The sequence below is a fragment of the Mytilus californianus genome, unplaced genomic scaffold (assembly GCF_021869535.1).
Source record: "Mytilus californianus isolate M0D057914Y unplaced genomic scaffold, xbMytCali1.0.p SCAF_6, whole genome shotgun sequence".
Lineage (NCBI taxonomy): Eukaryota > Metazoa > Mollusca > Bivalvia > Mytilida > Mytilidae > Mytilus > Mytilus californianus.
Window position 1 is genome coordinate 114448906 of NW_026262712.1, and position 13119 is coordinate 114462024.

Sequence of the window (13119 nt, forward strand, 5' to 3'; positions counted from 1 at the left end):
TGAAAACAACCACATTTTCTGTTATAATTACCACTTGGCATTAACTCCTTCATATGTGAGATATTTGTCTGTTAATTAGGTCAAATACTTAACAAGGTCAAATCTAAGATGTATACTAATTTTATGTTCTTCTTTAATTACTGATAAAAAAGAAGTGCACTCATCAAAGAAACTAAGGCTATATTTTTTACCCTATTTTTGTAAGTAAGAGGTGATTAAGAACATTTAGGCTAAAGTACCTATTATAACTTCTTAAATGTAGTATTGAAATATCAACGAAAAATGACTGAATTTTTTCACACTTTGCCAAAATGAAGTATATATTGTGCTGATAAGTTAAAAAAAATTAAACAATGATAAGTTAAATATAAAACAAGAATGTCTCTTATCAGTATTGAACTTATATCAAAAGTATGTAATATGAAGATTTTACTACAAGTATCACAAACTTAACATTATCAATGATTCATGTAAATGAGATCAAGGTCAAATGAACCCTACCAGACAGACATGTACTATCTACAACAAACATAGTTAGCTTAAAGACTCTGAGAAACAGACCTAATTAGAAACTATACATTGACCAATGGGCCATAAATATGAAGCCAAGGTCATTTTAACCCTGCCAGACATCATGATCATTACACAATAATTTTATACACCAAATATAGATATATTGCTTATAATAACTGAGAAACAGAAATAACCATGAAAATGAGGTCAAGGAAATGTGAACCCTGCCAGACAGACATGTTCACCTTAAAAACATTCCATTCACCAAAAAAAATGACCCTTCGCTAACTGTATCTGATAAACAGCCCTAACCATGAAAACTAAACATTGACCAATGAACCATGAAAATGAGATAAAGGTCATATGAAACCTGCTAGACAGACAAGTATACCTAGCAATCATTCCATACACCAAATAAAGTTGCTGTATTGCTTTGGGTATCTTGATAAGGATAAGGACTTGACCACGAAAACTTAACTTTGATAACTAATCCATGAAATGAGGTGGAGGTCACGAGAACCCTGTCTAACAGACATGTAGATCTTGCAAGGATCCCATATACCAAATGTAGTTATCTAATTACTCATAACAAGTGAGTATTTCACATGACAAAAACACTATACATTTTTTATTACCATACATTTTTTCCTGCTATAACATACAATCTCCATAAATGGTATAATATAAACTATCTTTGAGGTATAACAGAACTGGTTTGAAGGAGATAGAAAGATTACTACCAGTATAGAAAAAGTGCTCTCTTTTGAAATTATGCAGTTAAATGATTATGTTTCAATGTCAGGAGAAATGGAGATAAATTCCTCAGCTACTTGCATAACAGAAAGTGCTCAACTTTAATATCTATAAAGTTTTAAGGATAATGGTTGAAGTCATTTATGTATTAGTCATCCCATGCCTGTCTATAGATCCCCCCTCCCCTTTGAAACCACAGATTAATCATATATAAAGCTAATTTTTATCACTGTGTAACCTGAGGGAAAAAATAATCTTTTATTTTGTTGATTCAATTTTTTTCTTTTTTCTTTTTAATACCATCCTGCTTCCACATGGTGTTTTAGGGAAAACCCAGTACATCTATAAATAGAAATACACCTACATGTACATAATGAAGTTCTTAAATCAGATTCTACTGTTATGTCTTACCCCTTGTTCTGCTTCTAAAAATAGCAACAGATCATCGGTGGTGAGGTAGTCAGCATTGCTTGCATATCTGTAAATAATTAGTAAAGAAAATAATCAATGAGAGAAAGTCAGAAAAAAACATTCCATTATTATAAGTTGAGAGGAAAAACTTGCAGGTGGCATACTGTTGTGACATAGAGAAATCAATGTATCATTGTAAATATACTGGTCCCCTGCCAATATATACTGTCTGTTATGTTATCTAATATACCTATTAGGTTTACATAGGATGAAAAAAAGATTTATAGACCAATATGCTGAGGACAATCATTCTGAATAGTATAGGAATTAAGAAACATATCTGAGCAGTAAAACAAACCACATCAACTTCCAATAACAGACTGCTCTGATAAGAACAACAACTAACAACACTTCGTCTAGATAGCTGGAGTTTAATTTAGAGATGACAGCCAAACATTTTTGACCAAGCTAGAAAAATGGAAAAGGTCACTAAAAAGTAGATTATAAACCAATCAGCATTTTCTAATTAATGTATCATAGTAAAATTTATTTATGGATACCATTTAATATCCCAAAAAAACTAGACATCATTGAGATGGGAACCATCTCTGTGGGTCCTGCCGACCTTGAACTTCGACCCAGGAAGTTGTACAAACATTATGACACACCCTCTAATGTTGGTTAATATACATGTCAAGTATAAAGTATGAAATTATAACGGTTCTCTAGATATAGAGCAGACACAATTTGTTACGGATGGACGGACGGACGGACTGATCACTATAGGGCCCTAATAACCCACCCACTGTCTTTCATTATGAAACAGTTGTGCTGTCCATGCAACAAAAATAGTGTCTAATATTTGTAAAATTACACACCAAGCAAATGGTTCTCAATTCCAATTTTTCTAACTATCTTAATGCTAAAATGTTTAAATTAAGCATACTACAAGGAATGAGGATTTTTGGAAAAACTTCGGAAAAACTGTGTGATAAAATGAGGTCTTCTCCATTTTCCAATATTTTGGGAAAATTGAACTTATCCAAGGTTATGGTAAGACTTAACTAACTATGTCCCTTCCTATTTAAAATGAATCCAAGGTTAAGGTAAGCTTTAACTATGTCCCTTCCTATTTAGAATGGATCCAAGGTTATGGTAAGACTTAACTATGTCCCTTCCTATTTAGAATGGATCCAAGGTTATGGTAAGACTTAACTAAAGATGTGCTTTCCTATTTGGAGGGGATCCAACAAGAAAATGATAGTGATACCAAGGTTACACAAACAGATTTGTCTAATAGTACTGTAATACTCAATGTACGGAGTGTTTTGATTTATTAATAACATAAGCTCTTTAGCCTTTTGTTGTTAACCGTTTTTATGTTAATAGCATTCATCAAAGATTGTGTTAAGAGAATAACTTTGTTCAATTTAGATAGTAATCATGCAGACAAAAAATGTAACATCATGAAAAGTCATAAATTTATAATAATTGATTCTATTCCTTAATGTAAACACATGGTAAAATATTACATTGTAATAAACAAGTGGTAAAATATTACATTGTAAGTTAGTTATCCTACAAAACAAAATGTCATAGAAATAAAGTTAAAGAATCTTTCTATAAAATATCCACTGGGACCAAATATTTCACCACAGCAAACAACATAATCTTTTTACATTAGCGTTAATAAAGATAATTTGCAGAAATGTAGGAAATAAAAGGAATGCGATGCTGCTTAATTACACTATCCAAACATACAATAATAAGTTACAATTTTCCAGATGAAATCTTATTCCACAATCAGAAAGTTAATGGGAGGAACAAAACCAGTATCTATTTAGATTGGTAATATATAAATAGTATTAAGTGATTGGCATCAAATATCCCAACATTTATCATTGTTCTATTTATAGTCCTGTGGTTAATTTGATTATGTAAACTGATTGAACCCAGAACCATTAAAGTGAAGGGTATAATTACAACTGTAAGATTTCATTCTCAAGCTAATATCAGTAGGAATGGTTTAAAACATTTCATGATTATATCTAAAACTTCAATATTCCCTTGTGATCAAAGTCTTCCAATTATACAAAGAAAACCTTGTTAATTGTTCAAATGAAATCATCAACCAAAAAATTTGTAAAGGGTTCTGAGGAACCCGGCATCTCGTCTGTGATTGCTGCTGATAGTGTAAAAGTGTAATGTTGATCGCCAAAAAGTCCATTTATCAGTAAAATACGGGAACTATTTTTTTTTAAAGAAAATTCTTTTTTGTGATGCTTTTTCTTGATCTTGAAGAAGCTTCTGTCCAAGTTTCATAAGCCAGTATTAGTACAATGACAGTCAAGTCAGTAAACTCTATTTGTTTGAACTATTTAAATCAATTAACAGACTGAATAATTTTCTTGTTAGCCATATATGTACAAGGGGTTTACAATTCACCAGTATCAAAGGTTTTTATTGTTTTCACATCAAAATGGCAATAAAGCCATTGATTGGATATCTATTGTTTAAGATGGTGTACCAGAAAGCTTTCGTGTACGCTTTTGAAAATATTTCCCAGAATGCATCAGATTCTGAAACAGTGAATTAAAAATACTCTACAGTATGCAGGTTTTTGTTGTCACACACTAGAGAACAATGTATTCAAAATGAACTTGTGTCCTCTTCATTTGTATTGTAATATACACATACCGAACTAAAAGGAAGTAAATCTCTGGTCTGGTCGACACTTCCTTAAATAATGTGATGAACTCTTCTGTGTTTAATTGTCCTTTAATACTGGGATCTTGACGTTTTAACTCTATTTCCTGAAACAAATATAGTATTTAAAATTAATGACAAAGTACAAATGTTAAACAATGCATTAAATAAATGTTTCTATGGGAGCATCCAGAAACTTATATATAAAATCACAAATGATCACATTGTTATTTGGAGAATTTGGTGTGGATGGCAGACCTTTGATAGTTTCAGTATGATCTATTCACCAGTTCTTTAGACTGAGGGAGATTTATTCCTTGACATATTGTATAGACAAGATCAACAAATATAATGATGCAATTTGTTTTTCCCAGGATTTTTTAAAGACTTTTGAAACAGATATTTTGAACTTGTACTGTTTTAGTCGTGACAATCACTTTTGGCTGTAAGGGTGGTAAATAAATCCCAAATTCTAAAATTTAACTGATCTTTGAAAAGGCCTTTTTATGTCTTACATAATATTAAGGTTGAGATATTACTGGTTTATGTCTTACATAATATTAAGGTTGAGATACTACTGGTTTATGTCTTACATAATATTAAGGTTGAGATACTACTGGTTTATGTCTTACATAATATTAAGGTTGAGATACTACTGGTTTATGTCTTACATAATATTAAGGTTGAGATATTACTGGTTTATGTCTTACATAATATTAAGGTTGAGATACTACTGGTTTATGTCTTACATAATATTAAGGTTGAGATACTACTGGTTTATGTCTTACATAATATTAAGGTTGAGATACTACTGGTTTATGTCTTACATAATATTAAGGTTGAGATACTACTGGTTTATGTCTTACATAATATTAAGGTTGAGATATTACTGTTTTATGTCTTACATAATATTAAGGTTGAGATATTACTGTTTTATGTCTTACATAATATTAAGGTTGAGATATTACTGTTTTGTCTTACATAATATTTAGGTTGAGATACTACTGGTTTATGTCTTACATAATATTAAGGTTGAGATACTACTGGTTTATGTCTTACATAATATTAAGGTTGAGATACTACTGGTTTATGTCTTACATAATATTAAGGTTGAGATACTACTGGTTTATGTCTTACATAATATTAAGGTTGAGATACTACTGGTTTATGTCTTACATAATATTAAGGTTGAGATACTATTGGTTCATGTCTTACATATTAAGGTTGAGATACTACTGGTTTATGTCTTACATAATATTAAGGTTGAGATACTACTGGTTTATGTCTTACATAATATTAAGGTTGAGATACTACTGGTTTATGTCTTACATAATATTAAGGTTGAGATACTACTGGTTTATGTCTTACATAATATTAAGGTTGAGATACTACTGGTTTATGTCTTACATAATATTAAGGTTGAGATACTACTGGTTTATGTCTTACATAATATTAAGGTTGAGATACTACTGGTTTATGTCTTTATCCATTGTTTACTTTCATTTTCTTTTATCTTTGATTACCTATTTATACTATATTTCGGTACATAAGAATATCAGTCTTATTTTGTAAGTAAAAAAAATGGGTATGTGGTGAGAGCACCATGTAGATGGGGGTAATTGTAAAGGACACCATCATCAATTCCACTGATTATATCCCTTATATTATCTGTTATTCTTCCACAGAATTTATCTACTTTTGGTAATTGTTGATCATTAATTATTTTATCAAATTAATTTACAACTTGTCTACACTCAGGGTGGGGACTGGAGTACGAACCGAGCATCAAGCAGGTACGTTTGACTCCAATCTGTATTTACTAGGATTACCATATACCAGCCTAAGGACAGTGATTCTCTCTGGGAGCTCCGGCTTCCTCTTTCAATAAAAAACTGGCAGACACAAAGTAGCCAATAGTGCTGAAAGTGGCATTAAACACCAAAAAATCAATCTTGACTCAGGACAACTAAGAACTTAACAAATGGTAAAGACATTTGTCTATTGTTGGGTTACTGTTTCTTCATATAACCTTTATGTACTTGTAAATGTTTAAGTTTCCTACAGTTTTGTAGAAGTTGGTCCTATAGACTAATTTCATTTTTCGTGGTGGTCATGTTTGATGGCAGTATGGTTGCTGTAGAGAATCACAGAAATCTATCATTTCATCAAAACTCAGAAGAAATTTGTCTCTTCCTGGATTTTCAAATTTTTTTTTATTTTCAAGCAAGATGCCCATGGCTTTTGGTATTTTGCAGAAAACATAATGTACATCATGAGTTATAAAGAAGACCCTTATGGCTGATTCTGGCTAAATTTGATTTAATAAAAGAATCTAAGTGAGCAAGCTCACATACCCCACACCCTAAGCTTATTTTGATCTGATGGCATAGCGTTTTGTTTACCTTAAGATATGATTCTTTTTGAAGTTATAATATCAAACAGTTATATTATGTTAAACAAATCTATTTTCAGAAACTTTAACCTTAATATGTCTAGTCTTTTGAAAATCAATAGGGATCTTCCTTTAATTATATGTGACCATATATCAAAGCAAGGTTGCAGTCCAATATTTGATATTTAATTTAGATTCAGGAAACCACTTTTCTGTACAATTTCAATCTATTTTAGTAAAAATGACCTTCACCTTAGAACTAGATAAAATTTTTCCTCTCATTATGTGTAAGGTTGGTATGTAGTATTTGATTCAGTATCTGGAAACCCCTTTTCTGCAATAAATTTTAGTCTATTTAAGTAGGTATGACCTTGACCTTAAATGTAGTGACCTCAAAATCACAAGGAGTCTTCCTCTCATTATATATGACCATATATCCAAGTATGGTTGCAATCTGATCTAAAGTATTGGTGCTAGCGACTGGAAACGAATATGACTGACGGACAGACTAACAGGTCAACAACTACACACCCCTTGTACTAGTTTTGTATTGAGGGGTATAACTAGCCTAGTTGTTTATGAATGAGAGAGAGAGAGAGAGAGAGAGAGAGTGCAATTTAGAAAATGTATAATTTCAGACAGACTGACAGACAGTCAATGGAAGTCAAGTGAGGTAAAAGGTCACAATAATATTCAACCCTATTGTAATTTTATGTATGATCGCGGCATGGACAGCTTTTATCTATATATTTTCGAGTAAACAAATAACTAAATTTTAAATCCTATACATAAAGAATAAATGTCCCATGAAGCAGATGTGCAGCACATCAGGAAGTTTCAAAAGATATTTAAACAAACACAATATTTCAGCCTTAAGGGTTTTCCGTAAATATTTTAAAATGAAAATCAATATAAATAATTTAGTTGCATGATTATGGGTAACTATTTACTATTCAGGTTTAAAATATTTTCCTTTCATTGTGATTTGAGCGTAACATTTCCTGTTTAACAGATAGATGGCTTCCTCTCATAACAAGTAATAACTAAGGCTCCCTAAGGAGAAATTATTTACAAACCTTATGATTTATAATCATAATGCATACTTGAATGAAAGGAAATCCTTTCAACTTAAACTTACTCTCATTACATTCTGTTTATATGACATGTTTTATTTATCTATTTACTGAAATAACTGAAACCATTAGCCTACACATTTACAGACCACTGTATAAAGCTGTGATAGGGAGGACAAGGACCTAATCAAACTATGAATAACATTAATTGAAAAGCAAATAAGAACCAACCTTATATTAGAGAACTTGTAATTCATGAAGAGTTTGTTCAAAACTCAAATTTAAATAATAAATCTTCAACATTTTAATAAACTAGAATATCAATCAGTACACCTCCAAACAGATTCAATAAAGTAGCTTCATAAACAAGATTAAAGGCATGTTCAACTTGTTCAATGTCTTAATTACAGAATGACATTTGTTCTTAGAAACTCAGACCAGAATTCTGTGACTCCATTCAAGGCTGTATTGATCAAAACATATGACACCGACATCAAATTTTGTATAAATATGAGTAGATCATCACCATTTGTAGTTACTAGTTACACATTCAATTCAATGAACATGTGTAGTACCACTTAAAATGTTTTCAATCTTGCATTTACATTGTTCATCTAGATATAGGGGAGTATAGGGGGAACATGCCCCCATCCCTTAATGCCAAGACCCAAAATATTTGTATTATTTAGTCAATTTTTCTGATGATTCAACACCCCTCCCCTTTAATTTCTCCCCTTTTCCTGGGTACACAACTGAGATATTATTAAACTTTTCAGAAAGTGTTTATCAGAGCAGTTTAAATCTAAGTCTGATAACGTTTTTGATATAGTTTCAGCTAAAACATTTTACATGCACACAATATATATAACAGAATTATCAGCATGAACACAAAATTTTAGGGGGATCCTTTTGAAAGTATTCCAATGCAAATATCTGAATGACTAGTTCCAAAACGGTAAAAGGTCAAACATTTATCCTCTGAAGTTTTAAGAGCATTTAGTAAGAAGGTAATATACATGTAATATTTGAAGGGATTCATTTACGGTGTACTGTGTATTCAGATATCACTAATGCAATCATTGTTTCAATGGTTCTTTATTCAATCAAACCATAATTTATACAGAAGTGACCCCTTTGCTGAGCCTCAAAGTACATCATGAATGATTCATTACCAACTGAAGATGACAACAGATTATGAAGTTTTCTCTGCAGTAATTAGTACAATAATTTGTACAAAGGAAACAGTTTATGATGATGTCTATTTCATAATGATAACATACATCACAGCTCCTGATACAGGTTCACTCCATTACCTGTCTGCATGCTAACTCAGGTCAAGGTCATTTTGTCTTTCAGTGGTCCAATTCTGAGAGAGTTCTTAAATCCCTTAATTAAATTGTTTCCCTTTTCAGAAGAATACATTAAATGGACAAGTAAAGCAACAATAAAGCATTGTCAATTGGAAGTTGAAAATTTTGACATCCCATTCATTTATAATTTGATATTTAAGGCATTACATGTACCTTTTCATGAATGTAACTTAGCCTCATCTTTTAAGGCCATAATAAAAAGTACCATATACCATATTAAGGTATATGGGTATGTGGGAAAAAAATACATGATGTCAATGAAAAAACATGCATTAAAGCTTTGATGACACTTGCTTATACTTTGTATACAACATTTTTCATTGGCCCGTTATAGTCCTAAAGTATTACAATAACTCCCAAGGAATTAACTCCTCAGTCAGATTAAAACTCTTACAAGCATGACATCATTTCTAACTCTGCATCATACAATTAAATGACAGCTCAATATCAAAAAAGAGGTCAAACAAGATAAAAATATTATATGGTGAAATGTTCTAATTAGGTCCAACCATCATAATAGTAGGCAAAATGGAACAAATTCATAGGTTTTCTGTGTTCTCATTTCACAATCAAATTACATAATATCAGCACAATAATCCCTGAAGGAAAATTGACAAATGAACAAAAATTATCTGTCCTACGGCAAAATCTAAGTACAAAAAGGGAAAACCATGCAGAACAAATCACATTTGCAATATGTTACTTCTAATAATACCAAATATCAGTCAACCATAGTTAAACTCATCTGATATGATCTGTAACTACTTATGATTATATATCAATATATATATACATGTATATATGTCAAGTCAATACAGCTCTGCAAAAAAAAATTACTTATTACACAAGGTACTGAAAACCATTTTCTATTTATAGAAACAACAGGTCAGATGGTAGACTCACTTAGATACAGCTAAACTTATAAACATTAAGGTTAGTGTTGTTTACTTTGGGAGTATACCTAAGGGCAAGACTTCCATTTGAACCCCAAACCTGTGTTTTTTGCTAATTCTTCAATCAAGCTTAAATAAGTTCAAATGGAAGTCTTTCCAACAGATATTGGTCCTTTTGGATGGATGCTCTTAACATGCTTAAGAGTATACCAATAGTATTGGTGATTTTTCTTTAAATGGTGAAAGTCTATTGTGGCTTACTGACTGTGATATATCTGTTGAAATGGTAGATAACTCCTTACAAGGAAGAGAAATGGTAGATAACTCCTTACAAGGAAGAGAAATGGTAGATAACTCCTTACAAGGAAGAGAAATGGTAGATAACTCCTTACAAGGAAGAGAAATGGTAGATAACTCCTTACAAGGAAGAGAAATGGTAGATAACTCCTTACAAGGAAGAGAAAAGGTAGATAACTCCTTACAAGGAAGAAGACCTGTGTTTAATAAAAACAAAAACTAAACAAAAATTACTTTATTTAACTTATTTCTAAAAATTGTAGAATTCAAAAGTAAGCAAGAAAAATGAACATCTTAAATCAAGAGACAGATACAACACAAAAGTACATTAAATAAAACAAGAGAAAATACAAAGGGGGAAATCAAAGGGGGAAATCAAAGCCATATGACGAAGAAAAACAGACAAACAACAAAACAAAAAATACTATACAGAAAACAAAGATTAAAAGCAAAATGAACCCCACTGAAACTTGGGGTCAACTTAGGTGCTCCAGAAGGGTTAGCAGTTTAGAGCTAATTTCCTCCATTCTACAAAGACTAGGTAAGAACATATGGTATTAATCAGTGTCCACACTCTCTTCTAGCATAGGAATCTTGGGAATGTATTTGTTATTCTGTATACTGAAGATTATGTGATTATACATAATGAGCATAGACATGTACAGTATTCTCATGGAAAACATAGATCAACAGGTGCAAATAATATGCAAGAACATGTATAGAATTCTCTCAGTAGATCAACGAGTACACATAAATAAATACATGTTACATATGCAGTCATCTGTACTAGTGGCAAGTGGTAGGAAAATTGACAATCCTATTCGTGCAAGATTCAAACTCACAACCTCAGTGTTGACAGGCTAGTGATATAGTAGTTTGACTATTTAGACCACTCGGCCACAGAGGCCCCGTACCTTCATAAGGAAAGGTGACCTCTTTATGCTTTTTAGCATATGTATCATTGGGTTGCTGTTTTTATTAATGTGTACCCCAAACTCCTTTTACTCAATCATATGGAAGAATACTCTCTATATTCCTAGTAGAGGAATAAAATGTACAATTGATATCCAGCAAAGATTTTTGTCAAACATGTTAGGGGCAGTCTTTAACATGCAGTAAGGCATTAGCTTTTGCTCTATGTTGAGGCCTCACATTCACTTTGAGATGAAAAACTACAATAAAAAAGCTGTTCTTTGCTTGCTTTTTTCTATTGTGTGTAGGGATTTTATATCATAATCCTTCTTTTCTATCTTAGTTGGGTGAACAAAAGATAAAAGGAATAATGAAATACTGGGAAAACATAACCAATATACCAAAGATACAGGGACATTAACCAATATACCAAAGGTACAGGGACGTTAACCAATATACCAAAGGTACAGGGACGTTAACCAATATACCAAAGGTACAGGGACCTTAACCAATAAACCAAAGGTACAGGGACCTTAACCGATATACCAAAGGTATAGGGACGTTAACTAATATACCAAAGATACAGGGACGTTAACCAATATACCAAAGGTACAGGACGTTAACCAATATACCAAAGGTACAGGGACGTTAACCAATATACCAAAGGTACAGGGACGTTAACCAATATACCAAAGGTACAGGGAGGTTAACCAATATACCAAAGGTACAGGGACTTTAACCAATATACCAAAGGTACAGGGACGTTAACCAATATACCAAAGGTACAGGGACTTTAACCAATATACCAAAGGTACAGGACGTTAACCAATATATCACAGGTACAGGGACGTTAACCAATATACCAAAGGTACAGGGACTCTAACCAATAAACCAAAGGTACAGGGACTTTAACCAATATACCAAAGGTACAGGGACTTTAACCAATATACCAAAGGTACAGGGACGTTAACCAATATACCAAAGATACAGGGACTTTAACCAATATACCACAGGTACAGGGATGTTAACCAATATACCAAAGGTACAGGGATGTTAAGCAATATACCAAAGGTACAGGGACGTTAACCAATATACCACAGGTACAGGGATGTTAACCAATAAACCAAAGGTACAGGGACGTTAACCAATATACCACAGGTACAGGGATAATAACCAATATACCAAAGGTACAGGGACGTTCACCCATATACCACAGGTACAGGGACGTTAACCAATATACCAAAGGTACAGGAACGTTAACCAATATTAAAGGTACAGGGACGTTAACCAATATACCACAGGTACAGGGACGTTGACCAATATACCACAGGTACAGGGATGTTAAGCAATATACCAAAGGTACAGGGACGTTAACCAATATACCAAAGGTACAGGGATGTTAACCAATATACCACAGGTACAGGGACATTAACCAATATACCACAGGTACAGGGACGTTAACCAATAAACCACAGGTACAGGGAAGTTCACCAATATACCACAGGTACAGGGAAGTTCACCAATATACCACAGGTACAGGGACGTTCACCAATATACCACAGGTACAGGGACGTTCACCAATATACCACAGGTACAGGGATGTTAAGCAATATACCAAAGGTACAGGGACGTTAACCAATATACCAAAGGTACAGGGATGTTAACCAATATACCACAGGTACAGGGACATTAACCAATATACCACAGGTACAGGGACGTTCACCAATATACCACAGGTACAGGGACGTTCACCAATATACCACAGGTACAGGGACGTTAACCAATAAACCACAGGTACA

The 13119-nt window shown here is 32.6% G+C and overlaps 1 protein-coding gene across 1 annotated transcript in view; it reads right to left on the reverse strand.

Annotated features, from left to right (window-relative positions):
- Nucleotides 1–13119, reverse strand: part of LOC127705979 (inactive phospholipase C-like protein 2) — a 78874-nt gene that overhangs the window by 34911 nt on the left and 30844 nt on the right. The window contains exons 6-7 of the mRNA XM_052210365.1: nt 4375–4490; nt 1678–1744 (exon numbers count right to left, since the gene is read on the reverse strand). Coding sequence (XP_052066325.1) covers nt 1678–1744; nt 4375–4490 — 183 coding nt within the window. The remainder of the gene's footprint in view (nt 1–1677; nt 1745–4374; nt 4491–13119) is intronic.